We start from the raw sequence: 24,299 nt of genomic DNA on the forward strand, positions 1-24,299 counted from the left end.
CCCTCTAATTACATGGTTTATGGAGAGATGGGGAGGTCAGGATGGGGAGGAGCCTAGGTGTCGTAAAACAAGGGTGAATAGGATATTTCCATTTTCTTTTTTTTTTTAAATATGAAATTTATTGTCAAATTGGTTTCCATACAACACCCAGTGCTCATCCCAACAGGTGCTCTCCTCAGTACCCATCACCCACCCTTCCCCTCCTTCCCACACCCCATCAACCCTCAGTTTGTTCTCAGTTTTTAAGAGTCTCTTATGTTTTGGCTCTCTCCCTGTCTAACCTCTTTTTTTTTTCCCTTCCCCTCCCCCATGGCCTTCTCTTAAGTTTCTCAGGATCCACATAAGAGTGAAAACATGTGGTATCTATCTTTCTATGACGTATTTCACTCCATTTTCTTTCAAACTGATCTGGTTGATAGTTTTTACATCATATTGTGTAAATTGTAAGTAACCCCTATGCAGGCGTTTGATAGGCATTTGATTGTGCTCCCACTCCCAGTTTCCCCAGTTCCACCCATCACTCTACATACCTGTGAAAGTCTGTGTACTCTGGGCTGAGTGGACAACTATCCAGGGTAGCCTGCTTCCAAGGTGAGAGTTTTTAATTGTGTGTTTTCATCATTAGTCCCAGCTCTTTTCATTTAGTCACCATCTCTCATGTATCCTTCCCAATAAACCATTGTTTATGCGACCACCATGTCATATGAATCCAGCAACCCTTTGAAACTGGCACATTAAGAGTCCCTTGGTCAGTGTTTTGTATGCAAACTGTTACAACTCTGATGTCATTAGGTTTTGAAATATGATAGGATGAGTGGCTCATGGACCCCATTTGTCCCTTTTCTTCATATGACTTTCATGATCACTGTTAACGTTAATTGGTATTTTAAAAATCCACATGTTCATTTCCCATCTTATTTATTATTATCTTATTATTCATCTCCATCTTATTTCATTAGTATGTCTTCCTTTCAGTCCTTAATGATTTTATAATTTTTCTATTAATAAATATCAAGTATTCCATGAGGGATTCATATTAAAATTTTCTTAATAGAATCACCATTATGTGGCTTTATATGTTAAAGTTTTGCATCTTAATGTTTTTATATTATATTCATAAAGCATTAATGGTGGTGCTTTATTTTTACTTTATATGTTAAAGTTTTGCATCTGGGAATAATTTAGTTGATTTCCTGGAGTATTCTGGGTAATTGATACTGGGTTGTTTAACGTGTTCTTTATACGACCCCCCACTTCCAAACTTACCCCCACCCTCCCTCTAGGCTCCCAGACCCTCTCCCCTGCCCCACCCCCACTGCTTCACCCTCCCCTCTCCTTTCCTCCCCTCACCCTCTCCACTTCCCCACCCCCATTGCCCTACCCTCCCATCTCCCTTCCTCCCCCTCCCCCACTCCACACCCTCACCCTGTTCCTTTAATGTCGGTGGACGCTGAAATGATCAGGACACAGTTTGCACTTAACCACTAAATCTTTATTAATTGAATTTTTATTATAACATCAATACAATATTAGTAAATAGAGAGAAATACAGCAATAAAATGGGGAAGGGTAGGGAGGTGGTAGGGAGAGGAGGCAGGGGTAAGTAGGAGGGCCACTGACAGGGGCATCATCACTTTCCGGTAACTTCCATAAATATTTACCTTCCATCATTACCAGTTTCATTCCAGCAAGAATTTTTCAAAGAATACCTACTCATCCTGTAACTCTCCAAAGGCTTTGCTCACAATCTGGACCCCTGGAGTTAACACCCAGGGCAAAGAGCCTCTTCTAAATGATTTATCTAATCATCTTTGAACTTTTTCCCACTAGAGTTTTGTCCATGTCCAATCTGCCCTAAATAGGTTGATCTCTCTGCAGTTCCCTCTGAGTTTATTTGAAATCTTTAAGGGTAGCAATCATAGGGTAAAGGATCACAAGTAAGTACACATGTCCACTTATAGAGTTATCTAATACATAATATCATGCTAACTTTTAAACTAACCCCACCCACTTAAGATTACTTAATAGTCCCTCCCACCCTAAAATACTTATCATTATATATATCCCCTATTACTTAAATGATTACATAAAGAAATAAAAACAACGCAATTTCCACAGACCAATTCAATTGATCGTTTTCTACAATCCGAGACAACAAAGAACTTTCAACCCCACTAGATGTTCATTCTTTAGATAAACGGTTCCCACCCAGCTCTTCATCATGGCAGGTGATCCTTCATTTTTGTCCGGGTCTTTCCAGCAGTGTTCTCTGTTGCCAATCTTGGAACTGCATCTGATGTTCGATGTCTGTGGTGGATGACAACCAGATCAATCCAGGAGCCCAAGAGGTACCTGCAAACTTAAAAAACAAATCCAGACTGCACGATACAGATGTGCCCGCTTTATCCATTGTGCCACCTTGCATGATTGAATCAAACTAATTCTCTGTTTTCCAGCATCCAATACAAATACCTCATTGCTCAAACTAAATTGACCCTTCAGAAATGTATGTAAACTTCCTCCATCTCAATATCCTAGTGTGATGACCTTCACTAGTTCTCTCCAGGGTCGCCCAACAATGGGAGCTCATATCTTCTTCTTCCTTGATTTCATGAACACTGAAAATTTGGGTCAAAAGTTAATCACGTTTGCCAATTTGTTTCAAAAAGGTCGACTACCGGCTTTGCTTAATAATGCTGATATGCTGATTTATTTATGTCCTTTATGCTTTATTTTGCTCCCTTTCTAACTCCCTTAGAGATTTAATTCCTTTGCTCTTTCCTTTCTAATGAATAAAGGCATTTTTGTGGGAAAAATGCCAAAAAAAAGTGTCCAATTAACATAATCAACAGCAACAAAATAAATTCAGTGAAAGGAAACTTATTAAATCCTGATACTATAGAATAAATTTGAAATTACTTATTCTTAACACCTACATTTATAGATAGTATAATAGAGAGTATATATAGCAATAAAGCATAGTACACACTGCCCAAAGTTTTCCACAAGCTTTACTAAACAGCCAAATGTGCGTCAGGGTCTTCATCCCCATCATCATGCTCTCCCTGACCGCTGCTTTCGTTGGTCAACGTCTCCAGATGTTTGCTTGCGGTGATGGCAAATGTCCGTGTGCACATGCCACAGGGCTGCAGACAAATGACCTACTTCTAGGTCCTCTGCAGCTTGAAGATCAATTGACAACTGTAAGTGTGACACAAAACAACTTGAATCAAATGTATGGATGATGGATTGATCTGAGGTAAACTGAAGTGACGCTTCAAAATAGTCCAGAAGCACAAACGCACCATTTTAAAAGTAATTACTCTAATACACGTGGGTGACTGACAAGCTTTCTGATTCCACTGAAGGGGGGGGGGGGAGGAAACGTTTTTGGAATTAACTAGCCAATTAGTTATCTTCTTTGGATTTGTAAATCTTTTTGTGTGACTTATTAAAGGCCCAATTGATAAAATTGAACTTGTATACGTTAAAATAGAAGACTGAAGGTTAACGGGATAAACCACTATACAAATACTCCAGTTCTGAGGACTCTCATTCACAGTGTTGTAAGAGAAGTTCACAGTAAAATATTTTATACTATGTTAACTTATCCATTTTAATTAGTTTAACAGTAAGAATTGGATAGAACTTTGTAATTCAATGGAAATAACTTCTGAAAGCAGTCACCACTTTAAAACACTGTTAAAAGACACCACTAATCTACAGCTAAAACTTTTAAGTATTTAAACATGCAAGAATGGGGGGGGACGATAATGAATGTATGAAAGATGATGTGGATGAAAAATGAAACTTCACCGTTGGACTCCTCTTCATGATAAGCAATTGGAAATATGTACCACACGGCCTACTGCTCAAACTGTGTTTTGGCAATTGGACGTTGTGTATTGAAACACATGCCCCTTGAAGCCTGCCTCTTTCTCCTCCGTGCATGGCAGCAAAATGGAGTCTCAGCAACCAGGCAGGAAAGATGACACGAATCCTGCAGCAGGGTTAATGGCAGTAGTAAAGAATTAAACAGAAAGAGAAAGGTTAGACAAACAGTTCAAGGTAGTAGCAACAGACCAGGCTAAAGAAGTCAGGCAGTCCCAGGTTAGCACAAAGCATCCAGGAGACTAGACGTCATCACCAGACTGAAGACAACACTTGTGTTGTCCGTTGCTTTGAGTCATTTGAGTTGCTTCGAGGCCTTTCATTCATTGGCAGCTTATTATCCTCTCCATCCCCTAGAGGGGACCGCTTTCCGTTGTGTGAACTCTTGATCCTTTTAAAGTGGTTACCCATCAGGTCACTCTCTGGATTTAAAGCTCACAAAAGAAGTCCGTATCTTCAAGGCCATGTCCAGTGCCTCAATCCCTCTTCTTCAAAGATATCCCTCGCAGGCATAGGAGTGTGGGTCTGGGTGCTAAATTCGTGTCCCCTCTCTAAGCATCCTAATGCTATAGTCTAGTGAGGGGACTGCTGATGAAATGCCCAGATGCAAATGGAGGCAGACACATGGAGAGATGCTTCCAAGACTTCAGATGAGGCTCTTCCAGCCCGTTAACAACACCCGTGAAATTTCTTCTGATGGACAAGTTGGTAGCATTAACTCAGTCTCTTAAGAGGAGGGTATGGGTTAGGAATCCTTTTGATTTGCTGCTACTCATTAACCCTCGTGTGTGACCAAAACGTAATCACCAACAGTCTCTAATTACCGGGTGTAACACTTCATGGAAGCCATTACTGGCATGATGATGGTAAGGTGTTGTGAGAAAGCCAGAGTTCTTGGGTACATGTGGTTTGCACCAGGGTGTGAAGGCACACTCTAAACATGCCAGAGTCCCTTCTGAGAGAGCACTTCCTTCTGAGGCCTGAGGTGTTGCTGTTGCAGGGGGTTTGCCTGCTCCTGGGAGAACCAGTCTAGTTGCTGCTCCTTGAGAATTAACGGAACCATGAATGTGGAGTCTGAAGATGGTGAAGTTTCTAAGGGTGCAGCAAAAAGATCACGGAAGCCGTTTTACACTGCACCAACAATTCTGGCTTCCTTAATAAGGCGTCGGTCCTCCAATGATGTAAAGAGGGTACCGAAACTGCAAGAAAAGTCATGTCCTCCTCCTCCTCCTCTGTATCTCCCCCTCCATAGAGAAATCAGCATTTCCTGTGTTTGTATCAGCTTCTCTGTAAATGTTAAAGGTGGAATCTGGCAGCCTATTAATTCAGATGGTGACAGAGATTTCAACGAATTTTCGTTATGTTGGCAGTTACGGTGGAAAACCGAGAGAGAATTTGTTGGTAAATGCTCTGTCGCTCTTTTGGTGCTTTTCAGGACGTGTGCCCGTCCAGGGTGGCCCTGACCTTTCCGTAGCCGTTTCAGAGAGGACCGTGCCTCAGGTTTGGCCTGAAGATGCAGTAGCCCAATTTGGCACACAGTCATTGGTTGAGAAGCTGAACAGGAGTAAATGTGAGGGCAGAGATCTCGAAGGACACGACAAGTGCTTACATGGTGCTGTAAGACGGCGGCGGCGGCGGAGGCGGCGGCGGCGGCGGCGGCTGCGGCGGCGGATACTGGGGTACCGGAGGCTGGCGGTACCAATGCGGATTCCAGGTGATCATCACGGGGACATAGAGCGATCGCCCGTGTCCGTCTCGCCCCACTGGGTACCAGGCGAATCCTACCGGGTAGGTCGGGTACGTGGCATAGGTGGGGTACGTTTGGTATCCAGGTATCTGAGGTACGTATTCAGTATACGTCGCCAGGTGAGCCTGGTCATCCAAATTTGGAATAGAGAGTCGAGGATACTGATTCTGGATGGTGAAGTTGTTGGGAGCTCGGCAGTCATAGGAAACTTGCAGTTTCCACCCCCTTTTCACCTGGAGAACTTGGGCTCCGTTGGGGGCGATCGTTGGGGTGATCAGCCCATCTTTCACGTTTCTGGCCACGAAATCTCGCAGAGCTGCCATTTCAGGCTCGGACAGTGAGTACACGTGTCCGCTGGGGATACTGTGTGCTCCAGGGATCATCTCTATGGTCGGGTCAACCAGACGGTGATCTGGGTAGACGTTTTCATCCACCGGAGTGTACACGTTCTGGACGTAGTAGTACCTCACTGGTTGGTAAACTCTGTATCCATCCACTGGGTAGTAGAAGGACGGCTGCGCTGGTGGGGGGAGCGACGGTGGTATCGGAGAGTACATCCGGCAGTGGTATCGGCAATATTCAGAATCAAAGACGATAGATCGGGTGCTCCACGTGATGTTGGGGTCGTGTGTGCTCAGCCAGCGCACCCCGAGGACAACGGGGAAGAACGGAGACTGAGTCACGTCGAATGACAGCACCTCGCGGTGATCTCCCAGGTCAACGATCAGGTCATGTGTTTCGTGGACAACGGGGCCCGATGCTATGGGACGTCCGTCAATTGCTTCCACAAGTATCGGCCAGTCCTTGACTCTCAGAGGAATCCCATTTTGAGCAACGTACTCGTGATCGATGAAGTTGCCAGAAGCACCAGAATCGATCATGGCTCGGACGAACAGGGTGTGTCTGCCCGGGAGATGAATCTGGAGCATCACTTGCAAGTGTGGAGATGAAGCATCATCTTGTGGGGACCTTATTAATTCTGGCCCGGTCGCTGAAGGTCCCTCTACAGCGGGGCCGGGGAGTTTCCCGCCGGCGAAGCCTTGGAGGCCTTGGCAGGACAGTTGTCGGCGTAGTGACCTCCATTCCCACAGTAGAGGCAAAGGTTCAGCTTTCTGCGTCGTTCCTTTTCTTCCTGGGTCAGGCGCATGCGGGCACCTCCCACAGGCTCGGTGGGATCTACCTGGTGGTGGCTGGTGATGTGCGGCAGAACGAGCGCGCGTGGCGGGGAGCGAGGCTTGCGCGCCGCGGCTGCTCTGGCCAGCCTCCTCTCGATGTGGATGCACTGGCCTATCAGTGCCGACAGCGACTTGGCCACTTCAAGGCGCGACAGCTCCGCCTGGATGTGGTCGCTGAGGCCCTCGTGGTACTGGTCAATCAGGGCGGGCTCATTCCAATCCAGGTCCTGGGCAATCATCTGGAAGGCGTTGGAATAGTCGATGACTGACCCCATGCCTTGGCGCAGACGTCTGATCTTGCGTTTGGCAGCCTCCCGCCTCTGAGGGTCTTCAAAGACGTGCTTCATCTCGGTCATGAAGGCTGGGTAGTTGTGCATCAGGTAGTGGGATCGCTCCAGCTTCGCGGAGGCCCAGCGGGCGGCACGGCCGGTCATCATGCTGGTCACGAAGCAGACGCGGACGCGATCGACTGAGAAATCTCGGGTGCTCTTTTCCATGAAGAGCTGGCACTGGGCCATGAAAGGAACCAGCATGTCTGGGTTGCCGTCAAACTTCTCGGGAAGGTCATCTGGGCACTCTTCCTCTATGGGAGTGGGCGGGGCAGCGGCCGCCGCAGCACCTCGGAGCTCGAGGTCATCCTCCTCATCCTGAGGGGCAGGCTCCACTTGCTCACGGAGGGAGGTGTTCTCCTCCGTGAGTTTCTGCACCTGGTTCTGCAGGTTGTTGTTCTCCTCTGACTGCTTCATGACCTTCTCTCTGAGGTTGTTGATCTCTTCAGAGAGATCGTCCCGCCTTCGTTCGGCCAGGTTGGGGATGTACTGGCCTCTTTGGCCGCTGCGCGAGGAGGAAGAAGAAGAAGAGGAGGAGGAGCAGGAGGAAGAGGAGGAGGAAGGGCCGTTGGGGGGAGGAGGAGGAGGAGGAGGTGGGCAGTCGGGCCCCAGGGTGAGAGTTGGAGTGGGAGGAGACCTCCCAGGTGCAGCTTCGCTCCTGTGGGGATGGAGGCCTGGGTCCTGGCCTCCTCTTCCACCCTTTCTTCTTTTTGTTTTCAAAAGCTTTTTGTTTCTGTAAAGGAAGACAAAAGCATACATTTAACATGTACATTCAAAGCAGCACATTACAAAAAAGAATTTAGCATTTAGAGTGTCCACCAAAATACTTTAAATACATGAGTATTTAAAGTATCCACCAAAAATACTTTAAATACATGAGTATTTAAAGTATCCACCAAAAATACTTTAAATACATGAGTATTTAAAGTATCTCTTTGCCCTACTTGTTTACATCAGTAATTAATAAAGAAATGCAAACCTTGAAAAGGGGAGAAAGAAATTAATCAATTAAACAGAGCATAACAAAAAGCACCCCATTTTTTAAAAATCCAAATGACCTTTTCCTCCTCAAATGTCACCTGTTCATTATGACTCAACAACACATAACTATATCAACAGCAAGCTTCCCTTCACCGACTAGAAAAGAACACTGGGACATTGTAAACAAACAACTCTGTATCAAGAGAGCACAGCAAAAACCTCTCAAGTCAAAGACCCAGTCAGAATAAAACCACAAAGTAAAGCCAAAATGATTAACTGTTATTAGACAAGTTACCTGAAACACAGCTAATATTCCAGCTAATAGGGAACCAAAAAAAAAAAAAAAAGGTGGGGGCTTCAAATCACGATGCCTATATTCATCAACTCTGGGGGAAGGGGGCACTTTGGCCAACTGTCATGTGGTCTACCTCCATGCAGAAGGTAAATGATTATCAAAACAAACAACAACAACTGCCACAAAACCCACAAGATTATCTAAATTACTTTTCTGACCACAATTTGACTTCCCAAAGAGAATTCCCTGTGGGACAGAAGTGGCACTGAGCAGCAACATGTGTATATCAGTTTCCCTCCTTATTATACGATCAATCAGCAAATATTAATTGATGCCTCTTAGGAGGAGCTGAGCTATCAGATTGGACACTCAAAAACTTACAGTATAGATTTAATGAAACAATGCAGGTAAGGCACAGGGTGAATATTTAATAACTGTTAGTTATTACATTATTAATAGTTATTAAAGTTATTAATAAGTTATTGATAGTTATTAATAAAGTTATTAATAAGAAAATAGAAATGTAACATTCTGTGTAAAGAGGCTAAGATTAAAACAGGGAGGGGCTGCAACTATAGCAACCTAGGCATACATTTTCCACCTAAATTTTTAAATTATTTTTGTATACACCGTAGGTTGAACAAATCCAGGACCTCATTTGACTTCCAGGTCACCAGTTTGCAATTTCTCGTTTTTAAACAAAATTTGTCAGCACAGTCCCACCAAAAAGTTTGTAATTTAGAGCAGGATAGGGCTGCACTCCTAGGTGGTGAGTGGATATATGGCGCATGGGGGGGGGGGGGTTGGGGGATTAAAGGTCCCTAATTATGGGTATGGGGACAATAAATCACACCTAAAATAAATGATCCAACAGTGCCTATGTACTTCCTAAAAATAGGGCTAAGTGCATTTAGAGTAATTTTTTTAATAACTTTACAATGAGCATTAAATTCTCATATTTGGAAAACTTTAGAAAAGTGCTCAAAAGTTTAAAAATATAATATACAAAGCAGGCAGACTGCCTATTCACTACAATTTTAACTTGGCAGTCTTGGCCACCTTTTCCTCTCTGACTCATCAAGGCAAAATGGACACTAAATTAATTATATTATTTACAACCCACAAAGATAAACATGTGTTATTCAAAGAAGTTAGGTGAAAAATAGCTAACATTTCAATCAATAGGGCATAAGAAAAAAAACAACGTGATAATCAAAAATGATGGCTGTACACTTCAGCCTTGACCCTGGGTGTAGAGAAATACCCTTTCCTTCCTCTTCCTTAAGACCCCTCATAATCCTTTAGGCCCCTCCCCTACCCTCCCCCTCCCTACTCCAAGGAGTGGCTATACAGCAAGCAGAATCTCCCTCCAAGCCCCCAAGCAGAATCTTTAAGGGACAGAATTACTGTGCCATTTTAATAGTTTTAATTGACATTTAAGATTAAATATTCTAAATAGTCTAAAAATGCAGAAAAACTAGAAGATGCAATACATCATAACCTGTGACACTGTTTCATTTCCAACTCCTTGGAGATAACTGTATTGGTGACACTCAGAATATAAGGTTACAAAATAGTGGACTTTTTATTTACAAAATTAAGAGTTTTAATGTCCCATTAAACAACAACTAATAAGCACAAGTCAGGTGACTCGGGTGCCACTTCTGTCATCCAGACAATACTTTCAAAATTCTGGAAAGGCATTCAGAGCATGGCCTGGCGCTGCCTGACCCAGGTCAGGAAGGTTAACAACCTACATGTCAATCACAGTCACTGAGATGAGTTTTATTGAGGCCCAGATCTGATGGGTTTTAATATCTGCAAAATACAATAATAGGACAGATATAACAACATGTTCAGAAATCAGCAATCATTGTATTGTTTGGGGAATCAGAAGATCAATAATAAGCGTTTAAAATTCAAATGCTTTTAGTAGACAGGAAGGTACCATAAAAGTGAAAAGGACCTGAAGTTAAGACAGTAAGGAGGAGGCTGTGACTGTAATTTGGGGACGCATGCCCCCCTCCCCAAAGACATTCAATTCTTTAAAAAAAATTGTATTCCAGTGCTGGTCAAACAAATTAAGGGTCTTATTCGGCCTGCAAGGTCACCAGTTTGAGACCCCTGACCTTTACCAAGATCAGGTTTCAGGTGCCCACCTCTGGGGTTTTAAATTTTGGGTTGGGGTTCTAAATCCTAAAGGAGATGACTGTCCAGAGAAGAGCGGTTTCAACTTTAAAAGTGATAGGATAGTGGGCAGGCAGGTTAACATTTGTGTAAATAAAGTTTTAAAATATTTAAACAGTAACTAGAGTACCAGTTAACATAGAAACAGGAGCATTATGACTTGATTTGAATTACAGAACTATGGCTCTTTAAACCCCCCTTATGAGGGGCTGGACTGGGGAGGTGCAGTCAGGTTTTAGGAAAACCTGAAAGGATACATAGCATAGAGCCGAGCCACATGGGACAGATGTCACCTTTACATATGAAAAAGAATGCATTGCTAGTCTATATAGGAATTAAATACATTTAATTCATCTCTGACTATTCAGGATGACTTCTAAAAACTTCCGTTCCCCAAACATATCAAAGAGTAATAGTGGTCCAAAACTGTCACACATTAAACATCTCATTAGGAAATGACACTTCATTAAGCAACTCTTAATTGCTTTACATTTTCAAAAGTCCCAATTTCTTTTTTAGTACTCTGTGTACTATTTGTGAAATGCAAATTATATTAATATGCACATTTTTACCATTGTTTTGAACTTTAAAAAAATGCAGACACAGAATTTCCTAAGAGGAGTGGGGGGGGGGAGGGTCAGGGTAGCAAGGTGGGCATGGGGACTTACTGAAAGCTGTAATTATAAGTATGTATAAAAGTATCAAGATAAATGAGGTTTTAAAATTTCTTCATTTAGTTAGAAACATAAACATGGTACATATGACTAAAAGTAAGGCATAAATTGGTTTAATAAAAAAGTTTAGTAATGCCAGCTAAAATGTTCAACTATGTTCAAAATGTTTTTACATTATACAAATTTTAAATGAAAATTATGTACCACCAGTAAGTAATCCACTCACCCCAAATTTAAATATTTAAATAATTAGTTTTTGCTTTTTATTTTAAAAAAGCTAATTCTCCTGAATATTTTAAATTAAAATAGTTTTTTTTAATTATAATTACAGCTTACATTATTGGAGTTTAAAGTATATATATATATATATATATATATATATATGTATACATACATACACACTTTTTTTTTTTAAAGATCCTATTAAGTGTGAGAAATAAGGCTAGCAATGCCTTGGACAATCCAGCACAGCAAAGCACCACAGAAAAAAAACCAGAAAACACCTGCAGACACCAAAGAAGGCACTTTATAAACCAATTTACTCTGGTCATTTAACACATATTTAATGAATGCCTACCATGTGCCAGGCACAATTAATAAATATGCAGGCAAGTTAGCCAGGGCTAATACCCTAGGGTTCCAAGAAAAAAAAAACCTAGCTTCACAGGCATACACATAAACACCTCATCCTTGCTCCAAGGCCAACAATGCCAATAAGCCACTAAACTCCTAGGAAACACAGTTCAAATTGTTCCTTATTTTGTATCCACCAAAGAATCCTATTCCAGTAAGCCACCATAAATGCCCATTAGTGTCTCAAAAAAAACCTTAAAAGTATTTAAAACAACTTATTTCTCATTTATAGTAAAAATATTTAGCTGGATTGCCCTTAGAGGCACCAGCCATGTATGCTCAGAAGCACCTTTCAAAACCCACTGTCAAGTTTAAATTGTGGATTATGTTATTTAATATATGCAAAGCACGTGTAAAAAGTGCTTGTAAATTCCAGGTATAATTATCATTGTTGCTAATTGTTCTTGTTTATTGTTCTTATATTTATTAGACACTGCTGGATAAAAAGCAAAACCGGCGCCACAAAAACCGCAGAAGGGAGGGGCTGTGCAGCCAGGCTCAGGCAGAGAAGGCAGTGCTCAGGCGCAGAGGAGGTGGGCCTGATGGGAGGGGCTGGGGGCTCACACTGCGCAGGCGCAGGCGGGTTCCGGGGAGGCGGGGCCGTAGGCCAACTCAGAAGAGGCTGGCTCAGGGAGGGGCCAAGCTTTGGAGAGGCGGGGTTTGAGCAAGCCACCTCAGAGGAGGCGGGCCTAGGGAGGGAGGTTTCAGGGGGGTGCCACCTCAGAGGAAGTGGGCTCACAGGGGGAGGTGGGGTCTGGGGGAGCCACCTCAGAGGAGAAGGGCTCAGGGAGAGGCGGGGCCTGGGGGTGTGGCCTCAGGGGAGGGCTCAGAGAGAGGCGGGGCCTGGGGAAGAGGCCTCAAAGGAGGCGGGCTCACGGGGAGGCGGGGCCTGGGGGACAGGCCTCAGAGGAGGCGGGCTCAAGGAGAGGCGGGGTCTGGGGGGAGACACCCAGAGGAGGGGGCTAGGGAGGGGCGGGGTTGGGGAGAAATGGTCTAGAAGGCGCGCTCTAGGAAGGCGCGCTGCAGAGGAGGCGCGCGCTGAGTAGGCGCTGGGAGGCGCTAAGCCCGCTCTGAGCAGATACTGCAGAGAAGGCGCGCTAGAATGGGCGGGGCAGGTCTGAGACTGGCTGTTTGCCTCTCCCACGATCCCCCCCCTCCCAAAACCCCTCCCACCAGCCTCCAACAGCCAGATTCATTTCATGCAACAAGAGCAATCATCCCCAGATCCAACCCCCCCCCCCCCCCGCCCATACTAAGCAAACCAACAGTTTCCACAAACTGTTGCTGGACGCCCATTCGCGCCACCACTACAACTACACTGCCACTTCAATCAAGCGCAACTAGGCAAGGCAGCTCGCTCTGCCACCACCAAAAGATTCCCTTTTACACTCAAGTCAGCGCCCCTCCACTCCACTGCTATAGCAGGAATGGTGTGGGCAGAATGTTAAACACTAATTTTTGCCCGGGGCTCCATTTTGTGTAACAGCACCATCATGCAGACAACCGTCCTGCAGAAAAACATAGTGGGAGCCATTCCAAAAGGTGTATTAGAGACAAAGGGTGGGGTCCCCCTCTAAGAAGACGGAGTAATCTTACTCTACAGCTCTTGTCCCTTTATAGCAGGTTTCTTTATAGCATAAAACAGTGCAGCTTGTATATCTCTGCAGCTGTTATTACTTTGTAGCGCATTTTAGGTGTAAATTCTCTGCAGCTCATGTACCTCTGCAGTTCCTGTGCCTTGTAACACAATGAAGCGCTGTTGTAGTGCTAATGGTATCATTTTTGTAGCGCTAATCTTCTGCAGCTCAGATTTTGTAGCGCATTTAAAGCGCAAATCAATCATCAGTCTGTAGCTCATATATTGCTGCAGTCTATAATGGTTTGTAAGCGCATTGAAGCGTCCATCCATCTATAGCGCATCTGACGCGCTTATCAGTTTGTAGCGCATTGAAGCACCCATCAGCTAGTAGCGCATTTGAAGCGCCAGTCTACAGTGCATTTGAAGCGCTTATCAGTTTATAGCGCATTGAAGCGCCAATTAGTTTGTAGCGCCTATCACTATGTAGCGCATTTGAAGAACAAATTGCAAATTGGTCTGAAGCTCTTATCCGTCTGCAGCTCATGTCTGTCCGCAGCTCATGTCTGTCTACAGCTCTTATCTGGACTTGGGTCCTGGAAATCAAAGCCCTGAAGGCTTGGTTTCTCTCTCCACTCTGTTTTGGGGTACAGCCAGTGAAGGCGTGACAAGATTTTCGTGGAGACACTTAGGGGCACTACTCTATCTCCCGCACCTCCCGAAAAGGACAGGGAATGAATGTGATCTTAAAAAAAGAAACATCCTCACCGCATACTCACCACGCGAGGACTCCTCTGCGAAGACAGGAGGACGGAGTCCCACACCTGTGCCAGGCGTGGGTTCCGCTGGGTGCTCCGCAGCCCGGAGTGGCCCCGGACGCGAGCCCGCTCAGCGGACCTTTCGCAAGGCTCGGTGGACCCTCTTCGCTGTTCTCCCCAGGTCGTAGTCAGGTTTCTTCGACACACACCAACCGAAGTTGAAGCGCGTGTACCGGGAGCGCCGACCGGGAGCCTTATATAGGCTGAACAGAGGAGGGGGGCGCCAAATCCCAGCGTGCTCCGCGGGTTAGGGGGGCGGAGGGGAGCGGGGGCGGGGGTTGGGGGGGGGATTGGGGGATGGGGGTGGGGGCGATGGCCACGCTACACTGGCCTGCCGCTAGGGGGAGTACGGGATTAAGGAGGGGGTGCAGGATGCTGATGCTGAACTGGCCAAGCTGGGAGGAAAGAAGAAAGGGAGGGGAGGGGAGAATCGAGGACGGCCGGCCTAGTCAGGCCAAGAATGCAATTGTCCCGGTGGTGGGAGCTGGGAGACCCTTGTGCTTGGACGGGACAGGGTCGGGGGACACGCAGGATGAGCCCCGCGACCACTGGCACCTTCTTGCTGACAGGTTAGTGGCCCGCGCGCGACGGGAGGTCCTGGGGCCAACAGGCCGCCACCTCCCCATCCCCCGCCCGGGTTTTGGGTACCTGGGGGCATTTTCTGGGCGCCAGTCCCTCTTTCTACCCGCATCCTCATGACACCCCTTGTCCAGAACACCCCGCACCCCAATTCCTGGGCCCTGTGAGTCCCTTCTCAGCCTTGACCCCTGGCCTTTTCTTTTTCTCCGCGCCCCCGCGGGCCCCTCCCTGCCTAGAGCGCGCAAAAATTCTGTCTCCAATTTCCATTCCCACCGCACCCCCTACCCCTAATTACCAGCCCTGGTGGTGGACCTCTCCCCATCCCTGAAGCAAAGACTTGGGGGTTGTTGCCCATTTTTCTGGGGGTCGTTACCACACGAATGGGGCTCTGCGGCCCGGAGACAAGCCATAGGAAATGGGTGTCAAGCTGCATCCTCTTCCACATAAACATCCTTTTTTTTTCTTTCCTTGAATCCGATCGGGAGGGAACACAAAAATGTGCATTTGAAACACCTAATTCCCCTTCTTCCTAAAAGCATTTCTTGGCGGCGGAAATCTCGTTTTTCTTAGATTTTACGGAGCAGGGAAGCAGAATCGTGAAATGCTGGGAGCTAAACTGGGCGTTCGGGTCAGGGTTAACCCCGGCTGGGGGCCAGAGACGCTGCAAACAGCCGCGTTTGCCCCACCAAGTGCACTATTTTGAAAAGCAAAAACAATTAAAAACAGCTGTGGATGCCTCCAGTGTGCTTGGAGGCTTCGGAGGCTCCCAGCTATGGCCTTTTAGTGGTGATTACAAGGTTTACACAGAGACCTAGCTCTCTCTGCAACGTTACGTTTTTCTAAGTCTTGTAGAGTGAATGAATACATTTAGTCACGGTAACCGCATGTTTAATCCTTTCAAGCGTGTTGCTGAGATTCGGCCACAAATGTTTGTGCGTATTTATGCATATAAACATACATATTTTACTTTAGATAAAATTGCAATGAGTTGCAAACCTCTGAAATACTGATGAACAAGGATGCTTAAAAAAAAAAAAAAAAGAGCCATAACGAGGATTTCCATTTAAGCGCCTCAAAGTGTCAGGGTCTGAGAAAAAGGACAATTTGTTGATAATCTTAGAAAAAGAGGTTTAAGTTAAAATAGAAAGCCAATTGTCTACAGCTGAGTGAGGTTTCTGAAATGCGGATGACCACATTTGTATTTAAAGGCTAAAATTGAGTATATTTTAGTAACATTGCTACAGATTATTTATACATATAGGATAAATAAGAATTCGACCCATTGTACGTGACAGGGTGTCAGGGATCGCAATTAAAACTAGCTTTTCTAGGAATAAACAAAAGTGGAACACAATTACTGGGATTTTACTTTTTATCAGAAATAAAATGTTGACCATCACATCTATGAATGAATGAAGTGAAAATTTCCAACAGTGGAAGATGTTTTTCTAGGAAGTTGGGTGAACACAATTATACTTTTTAGAAGTGTCTTTAATCTTAAGATGTTCATCCTTTTCTGCAAGATAAAATTTTAGGATGTCTTATGTTTGTCAGAGTACCATTCTGACTGCCGAACTGTCAACCCCTTAGATGTTTTTTTCAATCTAGAAAATTTAGTTTGCCTATTTGTTAACGGATAGATATTCTTTATCTAAAAAGTGAGATTAAAAACCAGGATAGATGGTAGGGAAAATAAAAGTTTAAAAATCTTTCCCGAGACTTTTAAAGTTTGCATAACTTTGAACCAATTTCATTTTTTATTTCAAAATGTTAACCAGAATTTTTTTGTATAAAAACATCTTTAGTATTATTTTTTATCATACTGAATTTTTATTCACTGTGCAAAATTCAGGAGAATAAAACTCCAGAAAACTGGGAAAAAAATCAAGAAGAAAATCAAGATCACCTGTAACTTCTTCATCCTAAACTAATCCCCATACACATTATGTAGTTTACTTTTTCAAACTTTCTTTATGCATTTACATGTACCAAAATAACATATATTTCTCATAGAGCTACATATGTATGATTCCTAAAAATTAAAAATCAGATCAAATTAATTTTCCTTCATTATTTTCTTTCCAAAGAGACCTAACTGTTAAACATTAAATTTACAGAGATTTTTTAAAGGAAATAATATTAATTGCTTTTTCTAATTAAAATTTAAATGAACAACGTTAGTACATAAATATTTAAAACTGGATAACTGATAATTTCCTCTGATCTCACTATTGTAACATACGCATAGTTATCATTTTGGTGTATTTCCTTGTGTTTTTTATTTCTCTTCATATTAAATAATTTTTATTTTGCTTAGAAATACTTTTCTGAGCAAAAAAAACAACATTGATAAGTAATTATGATAAGACTTTTCAAATCTGAAACAGCAAAACAATATTAAAAATAAATACAAAAATATAACATTGACAAATACCTTAGATAACATTTGTGTTATCTTACAAAACATTAGCCTCCCTCCAATTAATAGACAAGAATTTAAAACACTTTTTTGACATTTATTATTCCTAAGTGAATTTTGGATTTTCTCAGATATTCTCAGTGTTGACTATTTCTTACCCGTTTTGCACACGGTTACATGTAAAGCAAAAAAAAAGGTGTTACTGAGCATATTTATTTTATCAAATAATAACTGGGCATTATATTTGGACATTTTAATTCATTTTGATGAGCATTTGCTGTGGATCCATGAAGCTGTTGATTGACCACCTGTATTAAACTTCTAGTGCAATGGGAAAATTGTATTTCAAAACAAAGTAGCATTTTCCCTTGTCAAATACTAGCTAGACTTCTCTTTGGACATTTAACCTATTTTATGACAATTTTCCATCTGTGAAACTGTTGACTTACCTCAAGTATTTAGCCTAATTTCTAGGGTGGCGGGAAAATTGTATTTCAAAACAAAGTGGAATTTTCACTTGTCAAATAATTAGACTTTCTAGTTGGACATTTTATGTATTTTAAATGAATATTTGCTATAGATCTGTGAACCTGCTAATTTACCAGATACTTTTGGCTTCACTTTTAGGGTGGTAGACAAAATTTATTTCTAAGCAAAGTAAAATTTTCAGTTGTCAACTGGACTTAGTATTTGCTCATCTTACCTCTTTATTATAAGGGTTTTCCATAAATCTAAAAGCTGTTGGTTTACCCGATGTATTTAGCTTAGCTTCTAGGACAATGGACAAATTGTATTTCTAAGCAAAGTGGAATATTCACTTGTCTTGCTCTCAGACATTAAAAATAGCAAGAGACAGCACCAGAGAAACCTAGTGAGAGACCATCCAAAGAGATAAGGGTAACATGTATTCAGTTTATAACGCTGGTTTTCCACTGAGAAAACCATACTCTAAACAAATGCTGAGGCAGTAAAGAAACCCTGACATGTTAAAAAATTCTCCATCAAATATTCAGATTGTTTGGGATTCCAATAAGGGCAGGATTTATGGATATTTTCTCCAAAATAACTAGCCACTTTATTTCTTTTCTTTTTTGATAACTGTACACTTACTCTTACTGACTCCTTTTCTTAAACCTTACCCTTGCCTCAGCTCTAAACACCAAAGTGCAAATCCTACTGCTGATCTTATTTCCTGCTCTTAGTGTAAAAGAGGACTCTAGGTGAATAGATGATACGAGTTTATGTGTCCATTAGAGATTCTTGGGCTGGAGCTCTGTTTTAGTCCAAATCTTCACAGAACTATTAAACATGGTGACTTTTTTTTTTTCCTTTTCATCCTTTTGAACTTCTCCAGCATAGATAAAGAGACAGACATAACAGACAGACAGACATGAACAGACTGAGTCACTCACTCTCTGTCTCTCTGTCTCTGTCTGTCTCTGTCTGTCTCTCTCTCTCTCTCTCTCTCTCACACACACACACACACACACACACACACACACACACACACTCTTATATGTATATACCCCATCCAGGCTTTTTCTAAACTTTAGAATACTGTTCTCTGGTTTGCTATCTCTCTGATTTCCAGAAATATTATGCCAAAAACAGGAAAGCAAAATTAAAAAAAAAAAAAAAAAGAAGCTAGTGTTCCTAAGGATCAACAAGTCTTTTTAACTGAATATTTTTTGATTGGGGTTTTCAAGTTGGTAGGATCAGATAGAGTCTCAAGTCTCTTAAAGCTGTTTTACATGAACTGCCTCCAAGCAACATTCTCTCTAAGAAGAATTCCTGGTGTCTTCAATTTTTTAAACAATGTAACTATAGTAAACACAGTATTGAATAAAAAACAGTCTCCACAGTCTGACGCCCGAACAGACATTTCCATTGAGGCTCCTTTCCTTTTAGTCTTTGTTCTGTGTGCATATGTAGTTTTCAAAGACTATAATTTTAATATGTATAGTTTTTTTACACGTTGTTTTGAAACATAAGTGAATCTTACTTTCAGCAAAGCATTTGTTAAGGCTTGAGATGCTCTTGTGGGTGAGATGGTGTGTTGATTAGCGGGATTGCTTTGTGGGCATGAGGCGGGCTGAACTAGCACCCTCCAGGTGTGTGGGGTACTGGGTTTGGGTCCAAGAGTGGTCCCTGGAGAAAGATCTAACCCTTTGCCCTGGGTCTTTTGTTTTTCCAGCATTTTTATGAATGACTTTGATGAAGATCTAGGATGCTTGCTTTAAAATCCAGGAATGACTTGAAAAGGGGGAACTGTTACAAGTAGATAACAAGAATTTAGAGTTTAATGTGGTTTAAATAGGCTGCGATGCTATGTGAAAAGATACTTAATAGCAGTAAATGCATCATAATTCATCAGTGTATAAGGAAGAAGGTGACTTAATGTGGTGGCAATCTTTGAGGAAAAAGGTTAATATGAACCAGCAGCATGATGTCTCTGTAAAAGAGAAAAAAAAAATCAAATTTAGATTCTGATAATAGTATAGTGTCCATATGTCACAAAAACGAATAGTACCCCACTCTAATTAACCACATCTGTAGTATTGCATCCATTTCTGGCTGTCACATTTAAAGAGGGACGTTGACAAATTAGACAACTTCCAGAACAGTCCGTGGGGATGATGAGGGGTCTGGCAATCCTGTCATAGGAGGTATCCTCAAAGGGTCTGGAAATGTTTAGCTTGAAGACTAAAAGTAGACATAAACTCTGTTCTGTTTGTTTCGGGAAACAGAACTAGCATCTAGTGGATGAACTAGAAGTGGATGAAAAGTAGAGCTGGATTTCAACTCCAGACCTTTCTAACAGTGCAGCTCAGCCAGGGAATCAACTTAACACCTTTACTTGGTCTCTTCTTTTAAAATCTCAGAACTATTCACCTTTGTTTCAGTGAATATTTAATCTGAAGGCTATGCTAACATTTTTGCGTAGGGCAGCAGAGATACTTGTGATGGAAACATTTTATTTTTTTCTGATAAACTGTCTGAAAAGAATAATCCTCTGTGTTGCAAGTTGATCTCTTACAACTGGAAAGTAGCTGAAACAGGGCAGTTTAACACATTCCTTCCTCCCCTTTCATTGTATTTCAAACTTGAATATCTGAGAAGAGAATTAAAGGGTTTGTTTGTTTGTTTATTTGTGCCCTTTTTATTTCCCCCTGCAAAGTGTCCTGACCTTACCTTGTTTCCTATAGTTATTCCTTTCCTGGTGTTTCTTGCTGGCTGGGAGCTGGCTTCCCGGGCAGAGTGGCCATGGATGATGGGGAGCCCAGGGTTAAGGGGGAGCAACCGCCATTGGCTGCTGGTGCAGGACCCCTAAGCCCTTGGCTGCTGGATCCTCTTACCCTGGGGGAAATGGGGGGCAGTTGTCCCTTCCGCAGTTTTCACCCCTCTTATATGACCTTGCAATACTAAGTTATAATTTTTAGCTTTTCAATTGAAAATAAAACCTTTCAATCAAAAGTAATTTCCTACCCTGTGGCCTTTTAACTTCTCTCCATTTCAGGTTAGCCTGGATTCTGACCATCTCAGGAGCACACTCTCAGTGTCTCAACATGTCTTGTGGCAGATTTTTCTTTCATGTCCATCTGCCTGTTGATCGTTTATTTTGATTACCATATCTAACTTTGAAAACCTGATTGCTCAAAATTTATAGAGTATGCACACAGGACCCCCCCGCCCCTTCTGAGGCACGATAACCTGTAATACATCTGACTCCATGGAAACTATTTTTATGCTCCAGAGCCTTGAAAACTAAGGGTGACTGTGATGAGCGATGTAAAGAAAGAAGAAACTACCCTTCAGTCATCTTTTTTAACCAACTTTTTCTTACTTTTTTCACTCCTGTCTCTCCCCAACACCCCCAGCCCCATACCCAGAACTTTCTCACTCCAGTTGTTAGGTTAGAACCATGGTCACTCTAACTGACTGTGTTAAGTATATTTTTCATGTTAAACAAGTTTGTTCTTATTTTCTGTATCTTTTATAAAAGTGCCATGCACTTTTGTGGGATTGTAATAAGGCACAGGGCAACTTGTAATGGCTCACTTCCCAGTTGTTGAAGATGCCACAGGCGGTCCTGTGCTGAGCTCATATTTCTGAGAGAGAAATGCTCAGAGATGAGCTTCTGGCTTGTCAACGCTCGTTCACCTGACCCACGGGCGGCTATTTGCGATTCCTTGAATGCAGTGATCGCTCCTGCGCCGGGGAAGTAAATAATCCTCAAAGTTAAATTTTAAAAGTTGAACAAGTTGTCTCAGGAAATAAATAGGTAGTCTCAACACATTAAGTTGTTGGCATGATTATTAATGTCATGTTCCTGGAGAAAAATAACGTGGGTAAAGCTAAAGTGCTGTTTTCTTCTAGAGTCACTTGGGTAGAATTTTTTTTTCTTTTGATCTTCATCTGAGAATCATTATGCAATATGTATGCAATAGCGGTTTAAATGTGCTTTATTGCTTACAGAGAGCTCATCTTTGGCATGTCTCACTTTCTACTTAATTGCCTTGGACTAATCAGATTTTGAGAATAGATCCTCAGCATTCTGTACCCCGGGAATTGCCAGGGCATCTGTTGTGACTTCGGAAGGAAGACTTTCTTTTCTGACAAATGAAGCTGTTCATTTCAAAAATGCTTAGGAGTTAGGCAGCTCTGGTGTAAATTCTTCCCCGTTCTTCAGTGTTTCACTCATTCATCTGGTCACCACTCTGATTATTATGGAGATCTGGGGTTATTGTGAATTTGAAAGGAGAGATCGCAGTTAATTTTCCTATAGTAGTTAAAGTGAAATATTTTAGCTTCCGGTTTCTTCAGCAATAGTCATAGATGTAAAGTTGATCTTTTACCTTGGAATGCAGGAGAAAAGAAAAAAAATAGCCCTGGTGTTCTTTTGGGGTTTTTCTCTGTTTCTTTCTTTCTTTTTTTTTCCTCCTTAGCAAATTGGTAAGACATGTGGTTAAATGATGCTGGTTTTTCTCTCTCATGAAATAGTTAATCAGTGTAGCACTTTTAACATTTGTCATTTTCTCTAGCTATAGAGTTGATTCTAATCAAAGGCCGGTACCGCAGAAGTGGAAACAGAACAGGTTGCTACATGTGCTTATCAAAATCTGAAAGGTTATTTTTTATCTGGCTGTTTTACTTCTAAGAGTTTAGCTTATAGGTACACTTGTGAAAGTGCTCAAAAGTAAAAGTATAAGGATGTTTATTGTAGGGTTGATAGCAATAATGAAAAATTAGAAAAAGGAGTGGTCATCTTTACTAAAAATTCTTTTATTTATTTATTTTCTGGGGGTGTCAACTGGTTTTGAGTCCCCTCTGAGATGCTGGGGATTATAGGGTCCCAACCATTAAGGATCTTTTACACTAGTGGGGCTGACAGAGATAAATCAAATAATCACACATATAAATGTGCCCTTCGATCTGTGATAAGCGCTACAAACACTACTAGAATTTCTAAGTAACGGATTTAGCCAGGCAGGGGGATTAAGGAAGGCTTCTCTGAGGAAGTATGCAGATCTGAAGGGTGAGTAAATGTTAGTGAGATGAAGAGGAAAGGTGTATTTGAGGTAAAAGAAGAGCTCTGTAGAGGCCCTGGGGCAGGTTGACTTGGCAAATAAAAGGTGCTGGAAGAAGTCCAGTGGAGTTGGAGCTGACAGAGAAGAGGGAGCCCAACACAAAAGGAGGCCAGCTAGCAGGTCAAGGAGCAGAGTTTGCAGGACCTGTTAGACTGCATTTAAGAGTGTAATCTTCAGCCTAAAACCTAGGGGAAGTCTTCGGAGGGGTTTAAGCAGGACACGATCAGATTTGCATTTCACAAAGAGCATTTTGGCTGCTTTGTGAAGAAGGGGTTGGAGGGGTCAGAACGGCTTGCAGCACACTCCTTCCAAGGCTACTTTTGTAATCCAGGCTGGAGTTGGAGACCTCCTGAGCTGGTGTGGCTATCGGGGATGAAGCTGGGAGGGACACTTTGAGGAGTAAATAGCAACGGGAGTGGGTCTCGTGGATTGAATTGGCCGCGGGGATCAGCAGGAGGAGATGTCAGGGACGATTTCTAGATTTCTGTCATATTTAGGAGGATGAATGGGGGTGCCATTCATGGGATGAGGAACACGGTAAGAGGTCCAGGCTTTAAAGGAAAGATCAGGAGTTCTAGTTTGGACGGCTGAGTGCGAGGTGCTGATGTGTAAATTATGATTGAGCCACACCGGCATAAAGCTATCTATGCAGCCTTCAGATGTGATGTCACGTAAACATATTCAAGATCTATGCTAAGGGAAGACACTGTGATCACATTATGTGGAAAAGAGTACGGTGTGTATATGCACGTGTGTATGTGCACAGACGTATGTCTGTATGTGCATAGATGTGAAAAGGTGTAAAGCCCTTTGGGAATGGATGCCCTAGGCACTGGAGGGAGGCCACAGATAGGGGAGAGGGGATTTTGATTTTTTATACCCTCCTGGTTATACTATTTGAATACGTTGCAGTGGTGATACAGGGCTTGTACAATAAAGAAAAGTAATGACAGTTCCAAGTAAACAACTGATACGAGAGTCTTTCTCTTTCAGAGGTTTCTTAATTGGAAAATCTTGTAAGCATTGTACTTTTTGTGTTTTTAACAGCATTTTCCTGACAGTTTGACTTCCCTAACCTGGTAGCTCTTACACTCTGCCTTTTAATCCTTTTCCACTAGATTGCACTATTACACTAGATTTCACATAGCCTACATACTATTTTGTATTCTGCCTTTTGCTAATTTTATTAATTTCAAAATAATCCAACATTTTGCAGATCAGGACATTAAATTATAATGGTGCATATAACTAGTACATATATTATGCATCCCTTTTGTTAAGGGTCCCACTGGTGCTCCTTATCCATCTAACGCTTCTGAGATGGAACACAGATAGTCCTGTTTCCGGGCAGTGGAAACCCAGTATGTGCTTTGGTCAGGCTATTTGAGCAAAGGAGTAAAACTACTA

The 24,299-nt window shown here is 42.6% G+C and overlaps 2 protein-coding genes across 14 annotated transcripts in view; one reads left to right on the plus strand and one right to left on the minus strand.

The window, feature by feature from the left end:
- Positions 1-1,470: 1,470 nt before the first annotated feature.
- Positions 1,471-14,492, minus strand: PEG10 (paternally expressed 10). Its single transcript, XM_058725048.1, is given in 3 exon segments — positions 1,471-6,668; positions 6,671-7,875; positions 14,257-14,492. Coding segments are annotated over 3 exon segments (2,382 nt in total). The 5' UTR covers positions 14,262-14,492; the 3' UTR covers positions 1,471-5,496.
- Positions 14,493-14,692: 200 nt separating this feature from the next.
- SGCE (sarcoglycan epsilon) overlaps positions 14,693-24,299 on the plus strand; it is a 69,516-nt gene continuing 59,909 nt past the window's right edge. For 5 of the 13 annotated variants that reach the window (XM_058725049.1, XM_058725051.1, XM_058725055.1 and 2 more), the window contains exon 1: positions 14,696-14,875. In XM_058725049.1, coding sequence (XP_058581032.1) covers positions 14,767-14,875 — 109 coding nt within the window. In that variant the 5' untranslated portion in view covers positions 14,696-14,766. Of the gene's footprint in view, positions 14,876-24,299 lie in introns of all 13 variants that reach the window. The other 8 variants (XM_058725053.1, XM_058725058.1, XM_058725061.1 and 5 more) reach the window with 4 other exon arrangements.

The sequence above is a fragment of the Neofelis nebulosa genome, chromosome 4 (assembly GCF_028018385.1).
Source record: "Neofelis nebulosa isolate mNeoNeb1 chromosome 4, mNeoNeb1.pri, whole genome shotgun sequence".
NCBI lineage: Eukaryota > Metazoa > Chordata > Mammalia > Carnivora > Felidae > Neofelis > Neofelis nebulosa.